Source organism: Silene latifolia, chromosome 11 (genome assembly GCF_048544455.1).
Source record: "Silene latifolia isolate original U9 population chromosome 11, ASM4854445v1, whole genome shotgun sequence".
NCBI classification, from domain to species: Eukaryota; Viridiplantae; Streptophyta; class Magnoliopsida; order Caryophyllales; family Caryophyllaceae; genus Silene; species Silene latifolia.
Genome location: NC_133536.1, coordinates 87,360,699 through 87,386,662, shown reverse-complemented (window position 1 = coordinate 87,386,662; position 25,964 = coordinate 87,360,699). Strand labels below are relative to the sequence as shown.

The window sequence follows — 25,964 nt, the reverse complement described above, 5'->3', positions numbered from 1 at the left end:
TAAGACGGTCTTAGGACGGAAAAATCTATTAATTAGAAATAAAATTCCATAATTAACAAAATTTGACCAAATTCATTTTTAGGTCAGTATACATGCAACAAAATTTTCGTGCCAAATAATTTTTTACACAAAAATTACGATTTTATTAAGTCATCTTATAACTCGATAACATGGTCGAAAATCGACATGCATGCAATGACTGAGCTCTGATACCACTTGAAGGTACTAGACCCCTAATTAGACACTTCTAATTATTTACAAAATTACTTGTTAATTTAGTCTTAATGATCTAGTTACATGCAACCTTATAAGATGACTAAAATGATATAAGAAAAGTATTCCTTACAATGCTTAAGGAAAAATTTGGGCACAACACAAGGACTCCTTCCTTGTATTGTTCTTGAGCATAAAACATCATGGATGATCCCCCATCTTCAAATTTCCATAATAGTAAATCTCCTCTTGGTTACACCCAAGATATCACCCAAAATTCTACTAATATTAACTAGTTATTATGTAGAAAATTACCTTGAAATAATATTACAATTATTATTACTATAATAATAATTGATGTTTTATTATTTATGTGAGTGTTGGATGATTAATATGTGTAAAAATAAGAAGATAAAATGAAGAACAACTCCTTGTTCTTAGAAGACCAAAACCAGCCCAAATGAGGAGAAAGAGCAAAATTTTCTTCTTATTTTTCTAACCATAAAAAAATTATCTAGTTAGGGGTTATATATAGTCGTCAAATGTAAACAAATGAGAGACATTTGTTAGTGGGACTTGCCAAACCACATGTGATGACTATCATCATCAAAAGTGGCGGCACAAGTGTAATTATCGGGTCTATTTTGACTTCCGATATTTGTCCCACAAATGCTTATAAGCCGTATATTTAATTATCTCATATAACTAAATATTAATTTAATTATTTAACACTTAAGTAATATAAATTAACAAATAATGTACACCCATCTTTGAAGTATTATTAGACCTTTTTATCAATATAAAATGTGTCCCATAAAACTCTATTAGCTAATTTTACAATCTCTTGTAAATTTAATTAGCTAATTACCTCCGCCTTAAACTTAATAAACTCATCGTATTAAAACTAATACTTTATCAGTAAATAATACTAATTTAGTCAATTAATTATTAAGTACTAAATTTTTATCTCATTTAATCTCATTAATAAGTTATAATATTTATTACTCAATTATCACATAATATGATAATAAATATATTTTAAAACTCACTTGACTAAAGATAAGTCAATATATATATTTCAAGGAACTAATTATCCAAATAATTAGATTTCCATTTGGGCTACATCCTATAGGTGTGACCTCGAGGGATCAACTGATCACCGCCGTCATACGACAGTAACGTCAAACTCTAGTACGCCGAGTGTTACCGAGTTACGTTAATCAGTTGAGAAATAAAATATTATTTCCCCGATATTCCTTTTACGAGATTTATTATGTAGACGCACTATTGAGAGGACACTACTCCAACATCTCAAGTTTTGGGATTAGGGTAATAATTGTGTTATTACTTTATTTCAAAAGTTTGCCAGAATGGAATGCTCCTCTAAGTGCAGCTATCACATCATGTCCCACAATATCCCAATTATCCTTAAAGAATTGGCTACTGTATCCATCTAGACAAGGAGCTTTGGTCCCAGGAATATCAAACATAGCTTTTTTTTACTTCCTTTGTAATCACATTAGCAGTCAGAATATCACAATGCTCCTCAGAAAGACAGGGACCCTTCTCCACCACTTTCTTGTTAAGGGGTGTCACAACATTTGAAGTACCCAACAACATCTTATAATTGTTTTCAAAAGCATCTTGGATACTATCAGTTGTAGTAGACAAATTGTTATTCATGTCTTTAATCTGAAACACTCTATTTCTGGACCTCCTTCTTCGTATATTTTCATAAAAGAATGAAGTATTCTTATCCCCAAATTTCATCCATTCACATTTGGCTTTCTGACTGAGAAACTGATGTCTTGCCTTTCTCAGTTTAACCACCTCCTTAGCACAATCCTTTTCATTTTTACATAATTGCTCATTTAAAAGATCCAGCATTAACATCTCCTGGAAATTCTGCAAAGAGAGCTCAGCAACATGAGTGAGATTTTCTATGTTGTCAAACTGCTCCTTATTTAATTTCATTAATTCATACTTCAGTCCTTTCAGTTTAGTGATCACCCTATACATAGGGGTCCCCTGACAGTCCTTTTGCCATCCAGTCTTCACAATGTTTGAATACCCATGAGCCATAGACCACATGTTAAAATATTTGAAAGTGACCCTTGTCCTCTAATTCTCCACTTCAAAGTTAACCAGACAAGGACAATGATCAAACGTGCCTTCAGAGAGGAAATGGACATAAATGTCAGGAAAAGTATCAGTCCACTCATCATTGATAAACACCTTATCCAGTCTGCTATATACGTTATACATAAATTACAAAGCTTTTCTACTTTATACATTATAAAAAGAAAAACTAAAATAAAGTAAAATAAAAGTGATACGAGATCACATTAATTACAACCGAATCGATATCCCCATTCATTTCGGGAAATACCAATTAAATCTAAGGCCATACTAAGTACAAATTACATAATTTAAAATTATATAAAATAAAATATGAAAATCATACTAAAAATGCAGCATTAATATATGTATGAAACATGCCATGTTATGTGCCAAATCACCCTATTTAAGCTAATATCGTATATATAGTCCGGTTTCATGGATTATTGTGACTATTAACTTATTAAAATCACACAATATTACATAAATCAAATCTATGTCCAAGTTAATTATCCTAACCCTCTTAGGACTCAAAATTTAGTCTTCACTAAACATTTGACAATAATTCAACTTGATATTTATATAATTGCTCTTTAATCACTATTATTCATAATAATAAGGAAATAATTACCAAAAAGTCATAACAATTCGAAAAATTCAAAATCATAATTTTTTATATTCTAGAAAATTCCCAACATCCCAAAATTTTAATAAAATTTGCCCTTTAATTTATTTTAATTTATTTCACAAATAAATCGTACAAAACATAATTTTAACCCTTTAATTCCAAATTAAACATAAAATTATGCAATAAATCAAAATTAAAATTTTGAATATTTTTAACAAGTTTCTAGAACCTGGAAATGACAAATTTTAAGTCCAAAAGTCGAATTTTTATTTTAATGACTATTAAAGTTGTTATTTATCAGTTTATATCCCATAAAAATTAATAACCATTAAAATCATACGAAAATTAACATGAAACTTTATATCTTAAGTTCATATCATATATAAAACATTGGGAGAAATGTTTATGCCATAAAATTTATATTAGCTATTTTTGCCAAAATAGTCACTATTTATTCGATTTTTACATCTAAAAATCATAAATCATGCAAAATTAAATCATTTGATCTAAAAATTTACATACGGTGTTTAAATATTGCATGTGACAACATACTAAATTTTCATGGGCAGGAACAAAGTCTAACCATTTTTAACATAAATACCTCTATCGACTTTTAACATGTAAAAATCATAAATCATGCTATATAAAACCAATTTATATGAAATTTTACATACAACTTGTAAAATATGCATGTGAAATCGTGTAAAAATATCAAGATCAGAATCATAGTCTCACTATTTTTAGCATTTTAATTGTCATTTTACTCAATAAAATGTAATAAAATACTAGTAATCATATTAAAGAGCAATAAAAATACCATAAATCATCAAAATGACCTCCAATCAATTTAGGACCAGAATGTTAAACATGCAAAATTTTCTTGACATTTATCTTCATAAATCACAAATTTTTAGTTTTATATGTTAACATATTAACTCGGAAAAACAAAACCGATTATGCATGCAACAACTCTTGCTCTGATACCAATTGTAGGATTCGTATATCTCTTATTAGACATTTCTAATAACTCTATATTTTAGTTTCGTCATAACACTAATTAGATCTTATGCATGCATAACATTATAATGCAAAGTAAGAAGAAAACCGATATACTTACAATGAAGGCCGAATGGATTATACTAATTTGAACTCCTTCCAAATTAGTCTTCTTTAAGAAAAACCAAATGCTCCAAGAAAACCCTTAGATGCAATGGTAGGATCTACTCCTCAAGGATTTGTACCAAGGTAATCCCTCTTAATACTTTTACTAATTTGTTACTAGAAATTAGTAGAAGTACCCTAAAATTAACAACTAATATTATTGTATACTACTACTAGTAATGGGAATAATATTAGAGATATGTGAGTTATTCTTTCATATTAGCTCTTCACAAGATCTAGAGAGAATGTAGAGAAATTATCAAAATAATTATGTTGTAAGAATAAATGAATTGTAGAGAACAATTCACAATATCATGAGAGGGGAAGGGGGTCACGGTTTCATAGGGTGTATGGGGAGCACACCCTCTTTTTAAGACACCCTTTTTCTCTTATCTAAATATAGGGTAGGGTGTTGTTCTTGTTATATGCAAAAGACACATCATTATGTCCTTAAGCATGCTAATAAAATCCTATTCATTAAAAGAACAACCACAGTGCTGAGTTGTCAGCACGTGGTTGTTCCTTTGACTTTTCAATGCAAATATGTAAACCCTTATTTTCAGGAACCACTAAGTATTTCTGAATTAATTACACAGCCTTGCTTTTATTAACATAACGTACAATACAAATTACATCACCTTTTTTTTAAAGTACAATGTTCTATTAAATACAAAAATACAAATACAAACTCTATAATACAAATTACATCACTTTTTTTTAGAAATTTTCAGTATTCAATTTAAATAATATAAAATTAGAGCAGCATAATATAAATTACAGCAGCAATATAATATAAGTCTAAATAATATTACATTAATTTCCAATTCAATATAATATAACTATTAATAATAATATAATATTACATAATATATATATATAATATAATAATAAAATAAAGGGCCCCTCAGATCTGGATAGAGAGCCAATCATCATCGGGGTAATACTTGGAGCAAAAAATACGGCAACTGCTATCAAGCAACAACCCGCTTTCGAATTGTAGCAATAACAGGCTACCCGGTATTCTCTACTACTACAAGTAAAACTTTAATGCCCAATATCATCATATAAAAAATTAAACCCAAATCCGAATATGCAAATTTGTTTAAGTCCAATGTAGAATCACAATGGACCCAAATCACTATGGATAACAGACTAACAGATCCATCCCCATAAAATATCAGTGATCCATTAATGAACCCTAATAAACCCTCATGTTTTTTAGGTAGTTGAACACATGATTCCACAACTCCTAAAACTGCCTCCATAACCCTTCACCACTTTCTTTTCAACCAACTTTCACATATTATTTTATATATTATAGATATTATATCTTTCTTCATTTCATCTGCTAAAAAGACAAAAACGTTATTTGTCAAAAAAACAAAAACGTGAAATTTGTCAAAAAAAAAAAGGGAAAATACTATGGCAACAATTATGGTACCAACGAGAGTGAAAGCGATGGAAGCATACAAAAAGACATATGAAGTCAAGATTCGGGTTCTTGGAAAATGGATTCGGGATTCGGATGAACAAGATGTTACGAAAAGAATAGTGTACGGAATGGAGTTCATTTGTATCGACAGTGAGGTAAATTTCTTTTACGATTTCAATATTTTCGTTTCCACTAAATAATGACTACGTCTTTAAAGTTAACAAATTTAATATCGTTTAGGGTGAGGTTATTCAAGTTACTGTAGCAAACACACTTGTGCGGATTTTCAAACCAATGATGCACGAAGGAAAAATTTACACTATTTCGAAGTTTCTGACGGAAAAAAATATTGGAAAGGACAGAGCAACTTTTCACAAATGTAGGATTGTGATGCAATTTACAACAAGAGTGAAAGAAGTTGATGGGCACGAAATACCATCTCAAGCCTTCACATTCGTAAGCATCGAAGATATTATTCATGGGAATGTCAAAAATGAATACTACAAGGTGAACAAACTCACTACTTTTTTTATTTATGCAATCAAAAAAATAATCTAACAAGAATAACAAATGTTTATTTTCATGTCAAGATGTTATCGGTGTTTTAACTCAATTTCATGAGTATGAAGAAATCAAGGGATACAAGAAATTGTGCATTGACCTAATGGACGAACAGTGAGCTTTAATAACATAGATCCCTTTTTTAATCTTATAATCTTAATCATGTAATCATTTCTCATTATTTAAATTTAAATTACAAACATTTACAGGAAAAGGAGAATAAAGCTAACGGTTTGGGAACGCTACTTTCTCGAGATAGCGAAGCTACAAGACCAATGCAAGTACATGGATGAGAAACCAATTTTGGTCCTCAAATGTGTCCAAAGGAAAGAATGGTTTGGTAAGTATCAATTCACCCAATTTCCAAACAATCAGAATATATTTACATTTAAATTTATTTCCTTACGCCTTATAAATTTTGTTTTTACAACAGGTAACGTGTCGCTTTCAACAACAAGAGGGGCGACAAAATTTGAACTCAATCCAAATATTCCACAAGTAGAGGAGTTCAAAAACAGGTTTCATATTCTGTTTACAAAAAGCTTTACTTTTAAATTTCACTTCTATCCTAGTGTATAATAGTTAGTCGTTACAAAACCTTTAAAACGGTTATGTCCATGCAATGTTAAATCCCTACAATTTTTAACTTACACATTTTGACATAACTATGACATAATATATGTATAGTTTGATGATGATAACAAAATAAAACACTGAACTTCATGTTTAGATTATCTAAATATCTGAATCCGCCAAAAAAAGCCAATGAATGGTTTATATTTAAAACTATTGTTACACTAGGAAGGAAATTATCCGTTGTTTTTTTATGACATATAATGTGTATAGTTTGATGATGATAATAAAAGTAAAACACTGAACTTCATGTTTAGATTATCTACTTATCTGAATCTACCAAAAAACAGCCAATGAATGGTTTATATTTAAGACTATTGTTACACTAGGAAGGAAATTTTCCGTTGTGTGTTATAGAAGCACTGTCTTGCCTGCAATATTTTCCCTTTTTATAACAGATAAACACTCTTCTTCGTTACATGCAATAAAAATAACCCTACTATATTTACAACTACAACAAGAACACCCTTTTTCGCACCTTCCAAAACGACCCAAACTCGAATACAAATCACACAGCCCTTTCACTGGTGACTGGCCGGAGAGTGCCGTTTATATTATGATTATAAAAATCTGTGAAACTCGGTCGTTGGTGTATGTTTTACTCGATATTTAACCAAATAGATTATTATAATATTCTAAGTAGCATAAATCAATAACATACCTTTTATAATTTGATGACAACTTCATTATAATGCGACTTTGAAGGATCAAGGCCATATCAAATGATGCTATTTCTGGTCCAATTGGGGAAGCATCCAAGGAAAGTAACATCCTCGCAGGTTCAAAAATAAAATCATTAGCATCAATCAAAGGGACAAATAAGGTAAAGATTTGCTACTCAACATTCTGAACTTTTAAACAAACTCATAAGTCGATGTTTTTATTTAATAACACTTAAATGAATCAAATTTCTTTTTTAATTATAGGCCGGATATTATGTGACATTAGTCTACATTGAAGAAATGAACTTATCTGTTCATTGGTATTTTAACTCATGCGGCAAATGCCTAGGAAAGGTTACTCAAGAAGCTGATCAACTATGGTATTGCAAAAAACCCGGTTGTAAAGTAGAAAATATTGGGGTTCCCAAGGCATACCCAAGGTAATTTAAAATCTAAAACGAAAATGTAGCTACAACTAACAACTACTAATATTTTTAAACGATTTAAAAAACAGGTTCCAGCTAAAAGTAGAGGCAAGTGATGGGGATCAGGTTAGGGCGCAACTTATGTTGTGGGACTCTCCAATCTCTAAAATTGTAGGCAAACAAGCATCAACAATACTAGAGGCACAAGAAAGGGTACAATATCATTGATTTAAAATATGTCTTCATTTTTATTGCATGTGGAACTTGACTAACTCATGTCAAAAAAACAGGAAGGAGACAAAGAGGCGGTGCCCCTTGAATTTCGTGAGATTATGGATCGTGAGTTCATCGCCAAAATCATGGTCGACCAAGAGTACAATATACGTCAAAAATCAATTTGCTACAAAACAACCCAATTGTGTGGCGACAAGGATGTGATAGCCAAATGGAAAGAACTAGAAGAATGCGGAAAGGTACTTTTATTATCACTTACAACACGAAAAATTATTCCAAAATTCAATTCATAAGACTAACAACTATGACGAACACCTACTATTCTGAAAATAAAGGCAACGGAAAGCAGCGGAAAAAATTTAGCAATAACAATCTCTGGAAGTGAGATCAGCAACACATAACTCATGCTATTAGTAAGTAAATTCATTCATTGATATTTTGGATAACACATATATGGATTACACATATATGCTTAGACCATTTTAAAGACCAATTTTAATGATGTTACTATTATTGTACTACCAGGAAAACGTGAAGACCTATGACGAGGAGGAGATAGAAAACACACCAATTAGCAAATTGCCTCAAAAGCGAGCATGCTTGGAAGATGACGGCTTCGAAATAACTGAAGTAGGAGAATTGTCAGCGGATCAAGGGTCATCAAGCAAAGCAACTATTCCAATCAAGAATATCAAAATCGAGAAGTAGTCTTGCTCTTTGTTTTGTTACGAGAGCCTTATCTTGAATTATGCTTTTCAGTTTACGCTTGAAGACTTTGTAGTACTTTTCGTATTTGTTTACGTTTTGAACAATTTGTATGACGTTTGAAGTTTGTTTGTTTTTATAAGTACAGTGGTGCTTTCGTATTTTAGTTGAACATTGTTTGTTAAACAGTTAATTCACAAAATATAAAGAAGGGAACTTATCTTAACAATCTTCAACCAAAGATTTCCACTTGCTGTCATTTAACAATTACGATTAATCTACAATATAAAAACAAAGGACTGTTAGCTTTAAAATAAGACAATATTAAAAGCTAAAGAAGGAAAACATGACAAAAAAAATTGCAAAATAAATATAAGAACCATCAAATTATACCACGAAAAATAACTTCAAATTATACCTACTACGGAAAACTGACATAAATGAGCAAAAAATATCACAGACAGTCGATTTATGAATTGGTTTAGACGAGTTGCACGGTTCCAACAAAAATACCACGAAAAATAACTTCAAATTATACCTACTAATAGCAGTAAGTATTTCTGCAACTGTTCCAACAAAATTTTTAAAATGAAAACCGACAACTACTAAAATAATACTAATCATATTGAGATGTTACGAAAATATATCACCATTCACCTATAATTTTCCCCAAAATTTCAAACAAATATGTTGTTATTCATACAACAATGAGTATCACGGATCGATTTATGAATTGGGTTAGCACGAGTTGCACGGTGTTAACACCAGCTTTAAAAACCAGTTCACATATGGCACAGAAAACGGAATTACAAGCAGTTTATATCTTTCCACGAGTCCTAAGCTACCAGTCGTCAATTTTAGTTACTAATTCCATTGATAAATAAAATATTGCAGTTACCAGGATTTATACGATTACAACTGACAACTACAACCAGTACTACCAAAACTAGATTTATACAATTAAAACTGACAACTACTACCACTACTACCAAAACTGACAGCAGTTAAGAACAATAATATAAAAAGATGCAGCACAACATAATAGAAATATCAGATATTATAAAACGAAAACATAAACCCCTAAAAAATTTCAATCCAATTTCTTTTGGCTTCCGAATTTAGAATGATCCTAAATTGAAGAAAATATAACGTTGAAGATCATGGAAAACAAAGAAACAAGGAAAAACAGGAGAAGAAGTATAGGTAACTTCGGTACTTATCTGTAATTGGTTGTATTGAGATGGGAATAATCGATCAGCTCACCATGAATTATATAAACAAAATCCTTCAATTCCTCAGGAAAACAAATTAATCTGCAAAAAGTATACAAAATGTAAATTGTTTAGTACTAACATCGACAATGTCCATATAAATTAAGGAAAACAAAGATGCAAACTATTTTAATATTAATGGTTTATTAATTGAAAACGATTGAGATCAATTTATAGTGAAGAGTATTTATTTACAAGGAAAAACGATTTGTATTATACAAATAAATCAATTTATTAATATCGACAATCTCCATGTTAAAAAAACGATTTAATATTTGCAAACGATTTAAATCGTTAATAATACGGAAATTTACCCGTTAAATTTCCAAACGATTTCGACAAGTTTGTATGACCATTTAATATTTGCAAACGATTTAAAATTTTTATGCAATTTACAAACAATTTAAAATTTGTACAATTTTAGAACGAAATACAATTATATGATCCCATCTGATAATTGTTCACCTACATTTTCAACCATTTTTTGTTTACAACAATCTATTAATCATTTGTTGCATTGTCGTGTTGTTCTAAGTCGGCCATAACATACATTCGTCTTTGCCTATTGAAATTATTATTTATCATTTATACTCGAATAAATAAACCAAAAATGTAAAACAATTAATTAGGAAAATTAATCATATATTTACCTTATATTCACTAGATCTAAGAGTTTAGATCAAATAAAATTAACACCGAAGTAACAATCTAAAAAAATGACACTCGAATAAGTTCCGATAAATTAGGGAAACCCATTTCTTTATAAATGAATTCACATGCAAAACCCCAAAAAAGGAGTACCTTTTATATGTAATCAAATGGATTGACACCCTTATGACAAATCAGAAAATTTGAGTAATTAAAAACGAAATATTGAAAAAATTGCCTAGGATTCATGTGTTACTTCCATGCAAATCGCAGATCTTTGTGTAACTTAATACTTCAGTTTCAACTATTCTGACAAAGTTAGCGTCGGACATGGCTCATACGGCCATAACTTGGATTCGGCTCTGCATGTTCAAAATATAATTCATCATTTATCATTTGTACTTGAATAAATGAACATAAAAATAAAACACGAAAAATGTAAAACAATTAATCAGAAAACTTAATAGTATATTCACCTTATATTCAGTAGATCTTGGAGTATAAGATCAAACGAAAATGAACACCCAAGTATCAATCTAGAAATGTTTTACTTTCTCAAAAAAAAATGAAACAATTGAATTGAATACACACTGAAAAAATAAGGAAAACCCATTTGTCTATAGATGAATACATATGTAATCCTCCAAAAAAAAGGAGTACTTTTACTATGTAATCAAATGGATTAACACCCATATTAACAAATCGGGAAATTTGGGAACTTAATAAACCCAAAAAATTTTTTTTAAAAAAAAGAAGCCTATGATTTAATACTCACTAGATCTAATAGGTTATGATCAAATTAAAATAAAAACCAAACGGACAATGTATAAAAATATTTGTTTCCCAAAAAAGTAAGGATACACTTGAATAAATTCCGGAAAAAATAGGAAACCTATTTGTTTAGAGCGAAATACACATGCAATATTCCAAAAAGAAGTAATTTCTCAATGTAATAATATGGATTATCAGCCTTATTGACAAATCAGAAAAAAGGAGCACTTAAAAACGCAACATTGAAAAAAATCGCCTCCGATTTCATATTCACTAGATCTATTGGTTTAAGATCAAATGAACATGAAAACCAAAAGAACAATCTATAAAAAATTTACTATCTAAAAAAAATATTAGATAATTTATTAAATACCGAACAATTTAATGAAACTCACATTTTTAGAGATTAATACATATGTATTTCTCCAAAAACGTAAAAATTGAAAAATATCGCCTTAGATCCGGCGATTGTTATATTAAACATTGTTATAATAAGAACTGTAAAAAATGATCCGGCGAGAGTGATAACAATGATCCGGCGACGGAAATGATGATCGGAATGTTAGAGGAGGACAGACAGAGTTGTTTATAAGAGAGGAGTGTAGGAGGACGGACAGAGTTGAGAGGATTATAGTGAGAGAGGAGGTGACGGCTTATAGTGAGAGAGTGAGTGACTGAGATGTATGTAATAATTTTAGGGTTTGGCTTTCTTAGTGTATTTATAGGATGGCCAGAAAGTGATAAAATCGCAGATTATGATCGAAAATATGAAAACTTTGATGATGAACAACTACTAAGTGAATGAAAATGGTGATCGGAAGTGTTGAGGGTGAGGGAGATTGGTGAGTATGATGGTAGAGAGTTGGGAGAGCGGCGGTGTGGATGAGTGCTAGAGTGAGAGCGATGAGTGGGTAAGAGTTGTAATACAATTAGGGTTTAGGATAAGGTCTATATATATCCTTGGTTTAGTTAGGGTTTTTTGGCCGTTTAATTGGACTGTCATTTGTCATTGTAGTTGATTTGGGCCATTTAAATTTTGCTATTTTACTTGATTTAAATGTTGGGCCGTCTTAGTGGACAGTTATGTTAGGTCTATATCAGACTTTCATTTGCCATTTAAATTTTGTCATTTTAGTTGATTTGGGCCGTCTTAGCGTACGGTTATTTATGGTCATGTATTACTTAATGGATTATCCATTTGGGCCGTCTAAGTGCACGATTACTTTAGTAATCGATTAACCCGTTTGCTTTTAGTTTGGGTCGCATCTTATCTTCTTATTAAGTCTTTTATTTCGGTCTGTTGTGTTTCTAATTCATTTGTGTCCAAACATGTAGCTAATAACAATCAGTCCGAATCTGTATCTAATTCAACAACGCAAGATTCGAGATATAGTAATTGATGCCTGTCGTTGTGTGCACCAAAAATAATATTTATAAAACCTATTAAAACTAACAGAAGCTAGTGGTAACAGGGTCGATCCGCAGGGAGGTAGGGAGATAATAGTTGCTTCTTATTTTAGTCTAACTGTAACAGTGAGGGGGGTTTTGATATGAATTATAACTAAGTCTACAGACATAAACTAAATAAGCAGATAAAAGTAATAAAGGATGCAGACAATGATAAAACAAATGCTAAGATGGTCGGTTCACTATAGCTGCGATGACACATAATCCTAGGTAAGTCCGAAATACGGTCGTGTAGGAAGGGTAAAACAAGTCCTCTCGGTCCAAGTTAACTAGTAGCTCCTTTCGGCCTATGCTACCATTCCCTAAGTCTCACTAATGCTAGCTCTCGCCCCGATTAGTGATTCCTAAAGCCTAAATTACATTATCTCTCGATCTCAGCAATTTAGTCGTCTTACTTCGTTAATTATTGCCCTTCCCTATCTCTCGGTCTACGGGTTGGTCAAAACTAAGCATCTAACAAGTCTCCTCTCGGTCTCATTGTTAGATATTGCACTTAACGAATTATACGGTGCTAATCAGACACGAAGTCAGTCGATCGACCAGCTACCCCAGTCGATCGACTAACCGGCTCAGTCGACCGACTAGTTAAGCCAGTCGACCGACCAAGCCCTAATGCGGTGACCTATTCTAATGCCATCTACGCCATAGATCCCCTACATCTTAGCAAGGGGTGTTTAGTTAGACATATTAGCGATAATAATAACAGTAAAATTGACAACTAAAGCAAACGAATTCATAATTGAATTAACTAAATAATTAACTAATATGAAACGATAAATTGGCTTTGGGAGATCTAACTAGCAATTGTAACTATGGAAAAATAAAAGCAACGAAATTGAACGGAAGAACAAAGAATACCGTAAAGAGGAATTGCAGCGAAATGATCAAACCCTAATGCAAAAGAAAACTTTATTGACGGAAAATTAATCTAAACTAATGAATACTCGATTGTATGATGGGAACTGAATTAAACTAAGCTACTGAATCCCCCTTAATGAATAGGAAAGGGTTACGTTATATAGGAATGTCACGTAAAACCCTTATTCCTAAACCTAATTACAATGGGCTTCCTCGTCTTTTAATTTGCGCATCAGCTCGTGGGGTGGTCGATCGACCACTTGGACTAGTCGATCGACCACAGGCGCTGTACAGTAATGCATTCTGACAATTCTTGCAGCGCGCACCGATCTTAAAACAGCCGCCATTTCTTCATCACTTGGTCAAATCAGGCGTTCTATACGGCGTTGGAAAGCTAAGAGGATAAGCTTTCACCTTCAATTGGAATCACTTGATTATCCGTTTTAGAACTCAAGATATAGCCATCTGAATAAGGCTGCAATGTCGAGAAGCATTCTGACAGTCTATAAACCATGTAGCTGGTAATCCGCTTTTAAAACTCTCGCAAATACATCTTTCAGGCCTTGAAATGCGCACCAAGTTTATCTCTCGAGTATCCACTCCATGTTCAATGCAATGCTAAGTACTTAGGGACGGATTCGGCTCAATTTCCGCTGGATTCTTCACATTTCTGCAATTTATACAAAAACACGAAAGTAGACGGAAATAGGGATAATAGTAGCATAAACTACATATTTGAGCTCTGAAATGCGTGTAAAATAAGGTGTAAAACATCATATTTAAGGCACGCATCAGTAATCGTGTTCCATTGTCTGATATTAGCAATGACAATTTTCTTATTTACCTTAATCGTATATTACTTTTTTTATTTACTGGCACGATATGAGATAATATGATTTTATTTACATGTGTATATTTGTATAATTGCACGGCCAATATGAGATAATTTGATTTTATTTACTAATATGATAATATTATTGTACAAACATTGACAATGTCAAAACTGTCTTTAATTCCTAATGGGATTTACATTTATTCACATATTCTATAATGTGTTTTCTTTTAAGCCACCCGGGTGACAGGAGAAGCTAGCAACTCAAACCATGGTAACAAAAGGACATATCGAACTACACTGACTACTCGGCCAGTTATAACTCCAACACCATCTACGGAAAATGATTACAACTTACCTTCGTCATTACTTTCAAAGATGGCAAGAGTTAATAGAAAAGAATTACATGTCAATAAGAAGAGTAGGAATGGTTCATCTGGTAGTTCGATTACACCGTTAAGTTGTACAACCCCGGGTTAGTTACGTTATTTTTAACGATTTCTGGTGTTCTTCAAGTATTTTGTACGTCTATATTAAAGTAATGTTGATGTTATTTTTCTTAGGTACCAGTAGTTCTCGACCAAGTTGTCCGAGTCAAAAAGAACCTGATCCCGTAACAAGATTAGTCAATGAATTGATCAGCGACTTAAGTCCAACCAATGGAGGTTCATCGAGTTGTGTTTTTTCACAAGAAGGTTTAACTTCGTATTTTATGTTATGTTATCTAATTGAAGGGATGTTGTAGTTCTTCAATAGGTATGTGGTGTTGCCAAAGTGTTTGTCAATGTTTAAGTTGATTTTTTAGGCACTAGTTCCCGACCAAGCTCTTCAGTTCAACACGCTCTCGACCCTGTGGCTAGATTGGTCAGTGATTTGGTTAGAAATTTAAGCGAAGAATATGACGATCCATCAAGTAGGGGAGCTAACGAAGAAGGTTTAAATTTTTAAAATTACATATTCTTTATTATTACTGTTACGCTAATTGTTTATAAATCTTAAATATCGTCCCTTTTTTTTCAAAATTCTTTAATTATTTAATTTTTAGATGTAGATCTTGAAGGATATTGGAGACCCCGATGTTTCATGTAACAAATGAGGTGCAATGATGTGGTACTTAGAATGAGTACGTAAGGATAGGAATACATTACATCCTACATTCTCATTGTGTTGTTCTGATGGCAGAATTACACTTCCACTTCTGAAACAACCACCTAAATTGTTGTTGGAACTTTTAAGTCAGCGACATACTCTAAGCAAAAACTTTATTGATAATATTCGGGCTAACAATATAATGTTTTCGTTCACGTCAATGGGAGGAAAGATTGATAATTCTGTAAATCAAGATTGAGGACCATATACTTATAGGATGGGTGGCCAAAACGTTCACCGCATCGGGAGTTTGTTACCGCCGAATCAAAACCGTAAGAATGCTCATAGGTATAACTGCAAATTATATGTTATTGCGAATTTCATACAATATAGACTGCACCTCATGATAACCTTCCTGCGGGGTAATTATTCTTTTATATTTTGCAGCCCGAATAATCTGGAACGGTTTAATGATGACCTAATTTGTTTGTTGCAAAGAATGATCGATGAGGAAAATATATTAGCTATGCGATTCAGAATGGCGAGAGATAGATTATCAGATGATATAGAAAGAGATGTCTCTATTCGGCTTATTTCAAGACGAGAAAATGATGGTAGAACATATAACCGTCCTACAGCTTCTGAGGTTGCCGTTCTTATTGAAGGAGACATTGGAAACGCCGTGGAAAAGAGGGATATTATTATTGAGAAGGAAAGTGGTGAACTTCAGCGTATATCCGAGTTGCACCCTTTATATTTAGCACTCCAATATCCTATGTTTTTTCCGCATGGCGAAGACGGTTGGAGGCCGGGCATCCTACATAGCGAAGCTTCTCTCAACAATAGTAAGAAAAAAAAACCACGAAATAAAGTAACAATGAGAGAGTGGCTTGCATTTCATCTCCAGGATAGATCTTCGTTCCTTCAATCTCCTATTCTTTTGTTAGCTTCTAAATTACTTCAACAATTTATTGTCGATGGTTATATGATGGTTGAGTCGCAGAGGTTGTCATTTCTTCGTCATAATCAGGGGTTGCTTCGTGTGGAAACGTATAAAAATCTTGCGAATGCGGTCAACCGTGGAGAAACCGAACCATCCTCTGCCGGGAGCCGTATTTTCATGTCTTCATCGGTTTTTCAATCAGATGGGTACACTATAGGTAATTTCCAAGATACTATGACCACTTGCAAGTGGTATGGGTATCCAGATTTGTTCATTACATTTACATGTAATCCAAAATGGCCAGAAATAATGAGATTTGTCTCTAAAAGAGGTTTGAGGCCGGAGGATCGACCTGATATTCTTAGTCGTGTTTTCAAGATGAAACTGGCGGAATTAATGAAAGACTTGAAAGACTGTCACATATTCGGACGTGTCATTGGAGGTGAGGTTACACATAAATCTTTCGAGCACTACCATTCATGTTTCTTCCTAATGTCGTATGAATAAAAAACATAAAATGGTTTTGGCTAATATTTCAGGCACGTACACTATTGAATTTCAAAAACGTGGATTGCCACATGCTCATATTCTAATATTTCTTCTACGTGATGACAAATTCCTGGAGGCCGCAAATGTAGATAAAATTATTAGTGCCGAGATACCCGATCCTGATGAAAACCCTTTGTTATATGCTCTTGTGAAGGAGAATATGATACACGGTCCATGTGGCAAAGACTTCCCTACTTGCCCGTGTATGATTGCATCTAAGTGCTCCAGAAACTTTCCGAAGAGGTGCATCGAAAGCACAATGGTTGACGACGACGGGTATCTTGTATATAAGAGGAGGGAGAAGGGATTTACCGTGGTGAAGAGTGGACGAAAACTCGGCAATGAGTGGGTAGTTCCATAAAATGCGCAATTATTGTAAAATTATCGTGCCCACATAAACGTCGAATGGTGTAATCAAGCTCGATCAATCAAGTATTTGTTCAAGTACATAAATAAGGGACCTAATCGAGCCACAATGTAATCTTCTTATCGTCGTCAAAACGAGGAGAATCCCGACCACATAGATGAGATACAGAGGTTCCATGATTGTCGTTATATCTCAGCATGCGAAGCTGTGTGGAGAATCTTTGGCTTTGAAATCCATTATAGGACTCCTCATGTTGAAAGATTGCGCTTTCACCTTCCTGATGAGCAAAGCGTTGTTTTTAATGACGAAGACCCTATTGATTCAGTCATCGATAATCCCACAATCGGTATGACAAAGTTCTTGGCTTGGATGGATTGTAATAAATCTAGCGAGGAGGCACAACAACTATTATATAGCCAGTTCCCGACGAAATTCGTGTGGAAACAAGAAGAACGTGCTTGGCATCCTAGAAAAAGTGGTTTTGCTCTTGGAAGAATGAATAATGTTTCCCCTAATTGTGGTGAACTATATTATATGAGAACTCTATTAAATTTCGTCAAGGGTCCTAAATCTTATGAGGATTTAAGGTGGTTTGATGATGTTTTGCATCCTACATTCAGAGGTGCATGTTATGCGCGTGGGCTGCTTGGAGATGATAAGGAGTACATTGACGCTATAGAGGAAACAAGCCGTTGGGGTTCCGGGTCTTATTTAAGAAACCTCTTTGTCACTTTATTGTTGTCTGCTACTATAGCGATGCCAAGTAAAGTGTGGGAGAAAACTTGGAAGCATCTTTTAGATGACATCCTATATAAACAACGTAATGCGCTTCAAAACCAAGGTTAGTTGTTAAATGAGCATTTTGTGATTACTGTAAATTCATATAATATTATACTAACTCCCCTTTTATTTAAGCACTATCGTGTAATAATTGCTTAATATACTTTTAAAATGGTGTGCGCCTATTAAATTCACAGCGTTGCGATTAACGGAGGATGAACTTAAGAATTATGCATTGCTAGATATTGAAGCATGTCTTCAACGCAACGGCAGTAGCTTACGTAGGTTTGAAGACATGCCTTTTCCCGAATCATCCACACCTCATCCCGTGAACACGTTAGTATCCGACGAGCTATCTTATGACAGAGTTTATTTAGGGGAAGAACATGTGCACCTTTTATTTCCATGACTAACGAGCAAATGACTGTCTACAATGAGATAATGGACGCAGTCCGTAATAATCGCGGAGGTGTTTTTTTTTGTATATGGATATGGAGGGACGGGTAAAACTTTTATTTGGCGAACCTTATGTGCGGCATTGAGAAGTAGAGGACAAATTGTGCTTCCCGTAGCATCCAGCGGCATTGCAGCTACCTTACTTCCCGGTGGAATAATTGCTCATTCGAGAGTTAGTATCCCACTCAATGTAGTTGAAAATTCTACGTGTTCAAGGATTAAACCAGGAAGTGATTTAGCAGAACTCTTAATTAGGACAAAGCTTATTATATGGGGACGAAGCACCAATGACGCACAGATATGCTGGAGATCTGAATGATGGGGAAGTTGAATTAGAGTTACCGAATGACATTTTGATTCAGAACACTGGAGATCCTATCGCTTCGATTGTAGATGCCATTTACCCATCCCTCGAGAATCAACTATCGAATCCCGAGTATCTTCAGGAGAGGGCCATCCTTGCACCTACACATGAGATCGTTGATTTGGTTAATGACTACGTATTATCTCGAATAGATGCAACAGAGAAAATTTACTTCACTCGCATTTAGGTTAGTAAAGATGAGAGTAATATTGGGTTCCGTGATTTGTACACCACAGAATTTCTTAACTCTATTAAGTGCTCGAGGCTTCCAAATCACGAATTAAAGCTAAAGGTTGGTGCTATAGTTATGCTTCTTCGAAACATTGACCAATCTCGCGGATTGTGCAATGGCACTCGACTGATAGTGACAGATTTGGGATCACGTGTGATTAGAGCAACAGTTTTATCGGGTAGTCATAAGGGCGATAAAGTTCATATTGCCCGTATTACACTTACTCCATCTGATTCCAGTAAGTTTTCGGTACAGTTTGACAGAACACAATTCCCTGTTGCGGTGTGTTTTGCAATGACGATAAATAAGAGCCAAGGACAGTCACTAGCACATGTTGGGCTTTATCTTCCAAGGTCGGTGTTTACGCACGGTCAGCTCTATGTCACTATTTCAAGAGTGACAAGCAAAAAGGGATTGAAGGTTCTGATTTGCGATAATGATAAACGCGTGTCCAATAGACCAAACAACGTAGTGTATAAAGAAGTTTTTGAGAAGCTATAGTTCAATTAACTTTTGATTGTACCCCCGTAGCAGTTTTTTGTTGTAGTTATTTTTTTGCAATTTGTCTACTTTTGTTAACTCTTATAATTTTGAGATTTTTTTTTTCTGTAATTCTAGAATTCCAAAATTAATACTACCTTGAAAGAGGATCTCCTATTAACAAACCTACTTCTCAACCCTAAACGACAACCCCGTGCAATTTGCACGGGCATAAAACTAGTAATTGATAAATCAACACCCACTTCACACCCTATATTTCGGTTTTACCTCATAATAGGTGACCTCCATTTTAACTTTGTCAATTGTCAATTTGTGTAGTGTGACATATTGGACATGTTACTTAATAATTAATTTTTAAGTTATTAAAAATCATTATATAAATAAAATAAATCACATACAAAAATTAACTAGTAATTCACAATTACAAGTACTTAAAATGGGTCATGGAATTATAAAATACAACTACTTGTATTTATAATAAAACATTCATTCATATTTTAATTGTTTCATAAACAATAATAAAATCTAAGTAATAAAACAATTTAATTACTTAATACGAATCTTATTTAATCGAATTACAATAAGATACGTATTTTCACTCACAAAATCATCCGTTCAATTTGAGGAATTAATTAAATTGTATCAACATACAATTAATTAATTAATCAATTAAGAGTGTTACCCTAGAGGTATGACCTTAAGGGATCAACTGATCACCACCGTCATATGACAGTAATGTCAAACTCTAGTCAGCCAATCATTACCGATTAATGTGGATCAGTTGACAATAAAATATTACTTTCCCTCATGTATTCTTAATATGAGATTTAAACATGTGATCGCATTATTGTCGAGGACACATACTCCAACACATTCCACATTAATCTTTCTTTAATTATTGTTCAAGCTTTATTATTATTGGGTAATTGAAGATTATTGGGTTATTATTGGAGAATTGACAACTCGTCATCAATCAATGAAGTTTTCTTCTATTATTCTTTCCTTTTCAATTGTTCATCTTAAGTTTGGTATAATCTCTTTACTCTTTACTCTTTATTGTTTATTTCCTCACTCTCTTATCATGTTTATACTTGTTGTGCTGATTGACACCATTGATAACATGTCTCCCATGATAATGAGTGAGTAGTTACTTAACTAGGATTAGTGGGGAATTAGGGGAAACAAACATGGGGATTGATCTAATATTTAGTTACTTAACTAGGATTAGTTGTTGATTGAACAATTTCCTCACTCCCTTAGCACAACTATGATTAGATTGAACAATTTGAATACCCCCATCCCGTGGATCGACCCCGACTTGCTTGCTACACTAGTAGTTGGGTATAAATGTGTTTGATGGCGGACAACGACCCGCTCCATCAATCGTCCTTTCGGTTTGTCCATCGGTAGCAGCATGAAAAGCGGTTCTCATCAACAACTTACTACCCATAGCATCTTGTAAGGCCTTCCAAAATCTCAAACAAAACCTTGGGTCACGATCCGACACGATCTCCTTAAGAACATCATGGTAACGATCGATCTCCTCAACATAGGCACTAACAAGTCGATCTAAAGTCCAAGTCTCCTTGATAGGAATGAACCTAGCACACTTGGTCAACCTATCCACAATCACCTAAAAGGCATCCTTTTCACCAACGGTCTTAGGCAAAGCCATAACACAATCCATGGAGATGGATTTCCATTTCCATAAAGGCACATCCAACGGTTAAAGAAAACCTTCGGGTTTCTTGTGCTCAATCTTCACTTGTTGACAAGTGAGGCATTTTCCAACATAAGTCACAATGTCATTCTTCATGTTAGGCCACCAAAATTAAAGCTTCAAATCATTATACATCTTGTCTCCTCCGGGATGAATTGAATAAGGGGATAAATGAGTTTCATCAAGAACTCTCTTTTTCAAATCAATGGCATCGGGGACATAAATGCGGCTTTGGTAACGAAGATATCCACTGGCATCAATACCATAATCTTTAGCTTTCCTTTAAAGAAGCTTGGCTTAAAATCTTTTGAAAGTAACATTATCCACTGAGTTATCATGAATCTCACGAAGAAGAACGTGTTCGGCAACCATATCACCGAGGTAATCAAAACCACTATCCACAAGTTGCAAACTTAACTTACGAAACTCGGTAAAAATGTCATCGGGAAGCACACGGATAGAACTCAAGGAATCAATTGACTTTCTATTAAGGGCATCAGCAACTACATTTGTCTTCCCTTCATAATATAACAGTTCAACATCATAGTCATTCACCAACGCCAACCATCATCGTTCCCTCATATTCAACTCATTTTGGGTGAAAATATACCTCAAACTCTTATGATCGGTGTAGATACGGCAACGAACTCCAATGAGGTAATGTCTCCACGTCATTAAGGCATGAACAATGGAGGCTATCTCAAGATCATTAGTGGGGTAGTTAACCTCATGAACTCTCAATTGTCGCGAAGTATAAGCAACAACCTGTAATACCTCAGATTTATGAGCTGTTGGGTACTCTATGGAGTAGGGATTACCCTGTTGAGTAAGTTAGATTGGCGTTTTGGAGCGTGTTCTGCCTGATGGATACTCGATCAAGTACCACAGTTACTCGATCGAGTATGTTGGGTTATACGTGTTTTGGCCGGGTTTGATAGCAACGCGTGAAAAGGTTATATAAAATATTTCTGCCACTTTTTTCTACTTTTTACCTAAATCCTAATCCTTTTTTAGAAAGAAACCTAACAACGTCTATTCTATTATCGCATTTCTAATAAATACAAGGGCTAGAGTCATCGAATTTCGGAGTTCTTTATATCGTTGAGATCATCGTATTGCCGGTAAGGTCCTTGTACCGTTTTTATGTCAATCCATCATTTTTGTTTAAACCCTAATTGGGTGAATTGGGGATTATTGGGAGTATTGTTGATGCTATATTGTAATTGTATGATTATGTGATTATTGGAGGTCAACGCTTTTGATCCGCTACTTATAATTTGTTGATTGGTGATTTCATTCCAGATAGGGTTTCCCTACTCATTTATTGTGTAAATTATTATCTGATAGATGTTGCTTAATTTGCATGTGACTATATCGTAATTGGTATTGGCATTATTTTATGTTGATGTTGTAATTGGTTGTTGTTGATTGTCTGTGGTTCACGAGGTGTGCCCTCGGCTGAGTAGAGTCCGTTGCGGGAGTGGCTTCACGCCCTTGATTCGCCCCTTGTGGTTCAGGTCACAAGAGGGATGTGCACATTAAGAAACATGGGTTATTCGCTCGATGGAGATTAGCGGGGCTTAGATGGGAACGGCTGCAGTCCCACACTGGCGGTATGGAATATCTGTTACGATGGATATTCTGGCAGGGCTACACACTTTAGTGTGTAGTCAGATGATTGGTGATGTGACGGTGTTGGAGGATTGTGTTTGTGTAACTGTCTGTTATTTTATCTTGTATTCTTTATGCAGTAACTGACCCCGTTTAAATGTTGTGAAAACTGTGGTGATCCATTCGGGAATGGTGAACAGTTGTTTAGCAAGTGTCTATTGGATATGCGCGGGATTAGCTGGGGATGGAGTCACCACAAGTCTGATAGTTGTCTTTCGCTGTTGTGTCTTGACATTTTATTTACTTAGTTGGATTTTGATTTGGAATAGTTTTATCCTACTTTGCAGTTTGGTTTTGATGTAAACACTTTAAATTATTTATTTAATGTACGTTTCTTGATGGTCACTTTTGATTAGTATGCGTCGGGTAACCGAGATGGTAGTAGTCACATGCACTAGGTGGTCTTGGAAAGTCACCTCGGTGTATGGGGGTATTACAATGTGGTATCAGAGCGACGATTTTGGAACCTGTAACTAATGAACCTAATGAACTTAGAGAGTCAAACTAAAATGAACCCGGGTAGGAGTTGTTAGGAGTTAATGCAAAGACTTGGAAGACGTACTAAAGTCACAAACTCGCCCTAGAACTTTGAACCGCTCACTATGGGGTGTCATGGGATCGCTAATTGTTTACTATTGTTCATATTCATATGTTGGTTGAAGTGTAAGATGGATGTTGTGGTGGAAAAGATGAATGATATGATTTGTGGTTTAAGCATGTCTATATGACGAAAGTAGATTTATAATGTTGTGATATTAGTAACATGTGGATAGGAGTTGTAATGTATAAGTATGCTTTTGTTTTACGATAAGTTATAAAGTTAAAGACATGCGGGTAGTGTAGTCACGTCAGCATGACTCGATCGAGTGGGAGGGAAACTCGATCGAGCGGGTTTATGTATACGATAAGCAGTACATATGTGACTCGATCGAGTACATTTTATGACAGATCTGGGCAGGTTTTGGAGTTGGGTTACTCGATCGAGTTGGTGGCTTACTCGACCAATTGACCCCTACTCGATCGAGTACGTGTGGTAACTCGATCTAGTAAGTTTCGTGCGGGTCATATTAGCTTTGAGCCGTAGGCTATGTGCTTACGTTTGTCTCCCTTTTATAGCTCAAAGATATGCCGCCAAAGACATAAGCCTTGTACGTTATGGCGCAGGAGATGAGTGTTGAGGAGATCGCCAAGATGCTTGAGCATCAGGATGCGCTTACCGCAACCCTAAAGAATATGGGGAAAGCTAAGGTGGTCGGGCTAAACTTTGCCAAAATGAGCATTACGATATCTCGCTTCAACCTCCACTACTACAGAAATAGGCTTAGAGAACTGTTGAAATTAACATTAGAGAACTCTTTAGAGGCGTTCTCCAACTCAGTGTTCTCTAAAGCTTATAGAACTGTTAGAAGAGGCGTTTTGTATTCATAATCACAGAGAACGGCTGAAATGAGCTTTAGAGAACACCTGATAAGCGTTCTCTTTTCCTAGTAAAAGAGAACGGTTGGGTAAGCTAACGGTTCTTTATCCCTCTTGGCTTTTTTTTAAAAAAAATTATTGATGATATTTGGATAAAATTAATAGATTTATTCTCATTAAAATCAAATACCAATACCAATACACTTGTTTCACAACCAGAGCCAAAATAACGAGCAAACTAACTAAGTCCGATTTCTACCGTCATCAAGAGATCATCTCCAACAATTTGTACTTTGTCTCCGATTTCTGCGGTCATCTTCGCATAGTGCTCCCAGTCATCTTGGTCAAAAGGATCTTCAATTGACACAATGGGGTACTCAGCCACAAATGACTTGTAGTGATCCTTGAGGGGCTCACCAGAAATCCATTGTGACCCATCGTTATTCTGCAAACATCACAATCGGTGAAGTCCAATCAGTAAACATTCTGTCGCGATCAAACAAAATCGATCTTAACCAAGTTGAAAGGCAACTGAAGCATACCTCTTCCTTGAAGTTTAAGTCATATGACTTGTCCTGCTTGTAGAACTCAGATGCAGCAACATACATCCCAATAACCACCTGCGATAGAGAACATGTAAAAATAAGCTCAGTGAATAAATTTTCTATGATCAGATTTGACAGACTACCACTGACGATGTTATTTACCTTGCCGATGTTACCAGCCTTCTCAATAGCTGTCTTGAGCAACTCAAGACCTTCCTTGTTCTCCCGATGGGTCGAAAGCAGAATATGAATACAGTGTTCAAAACTCAGATCACAAATAAAGACATTAATGAACAAGCAGCTAGTTGTAGTGGCAAAACCTGGATATTAGGAGTAAAGCCACCCTCATCACCAACATTGGTTGCATCTTGGCCATACTTCATCTTGATCACACTGTGCAATTCGCACTACAATTCAAAGAACCCATAAGTACACCGAGCAAAGACAAATATAGTAGTCAAATGAAGTTCATGCGCAATCAATACTGGTTGATCAAAACACATACATTAGGCATCAATACACTGAAAAACAATGTCTGTGAGCCCATAACTCACCTTCTGCTTACACCAACCTCACTCATTCACAGTTCCATCGAGTTGTTGAACCATGAAGCTGTCAATTTCTGTTTGCTGAGCTGGATCCTACAGAAAGTAACAAAAGGGATATATAATCAATTACAAAATACCGACATTAGGATTAAGTGATTAACAAA

General features: G+C 34.4%; 4 protein-coding genes across 4 annotated transcripts; 3 read left to right on the top strand and 1 right to left on the bottom strand.

Annotated features, from left to right (window-relative positions):
• Positions 1–5,542: 5,542 nt before the first annotated feature.
• LOC141613643 (uncharacterized) lies at positions 5,543–8,775 on the top strand. Its single transcript, XM_074432386.1, has 10 exons — positions 5,543–5,707; positions 5,793–6,059; positions 6,175–6,227; positions 6,323–6,453; positions 6,547–6,631; positions 7,452–7,569; positions 7,673–7,848; positions 7,923–8,004; positions 8,124–8,306; positions 8,593–8,775. The coding sequence occupies exons 1-10, from the start codon at positions 5,543–5,545 to the stop codon at positions 8,773–8,775; spliced, it is 1,443 nt and encodes a 480-aa protein (XP_074288487.1).
• A 7,471-nt stretch (positions 8,776–16,246) lies between these two features.
• On the top strand, positions 16,247–18,756 carry LOC141613642 (uncharacterized). The gene is made up of 5 exons (XM_074432385.1): positions 16,247–16,868; positions 16,956–17,093; positions 17,191–17,476; positions 17,810–18,408; positions 18,545–18,756. The coding sequence occupies exons 1-5, from the start codon at positions 16,247–16,249 to the stop codon at positions 18,754–18,756; spliced, it is 1,857 nt and encodes a 618-aa protein (XP_074288486.1).
• A 334-nt stretch (positions 18,757–19,090) lies between these two features.
• Positions 19,091–19,900, top strand: LOC141613640 (uncharacterized). Its single transcript, XM_074432383.1, has 2 exons — positions 19,091–19,291; positions 19,355–19,900. The coding sequence occupies exons 1-2, from the start codon at positions 19,091–19,093 to the stop codon at positions 19,898–19,900; spliced, it is 747 nt and encodes a 248-aa protein (XP_074288484.1).
• Positions 19,901–24,897: 4,997 nt separating this feature from the next.
• On the bottom strand, positions 24,898–25,346 carry LOC141614970 (enolase-like). The gene is made up of 2 exons (XM_074433608.1): positions 25,250–25,346; positions 24,898–25,152 (listed from the first exon to the last, which is right to left on the bottom strand). Exons 1-2 carry the CDS (start codon positions 25,313–25,315, stop codon positions 24,946–24,948), a joined length of 273 nt encoding a protein of 90 aa, XP_074289709.1. The 5' UTR covers positions 25,316–25,346; the 3' UTR covers positions 24,898–24,945.
• Between the last annotated feature and the right edge of the window lie 618 nt (positions 25,347–25,964).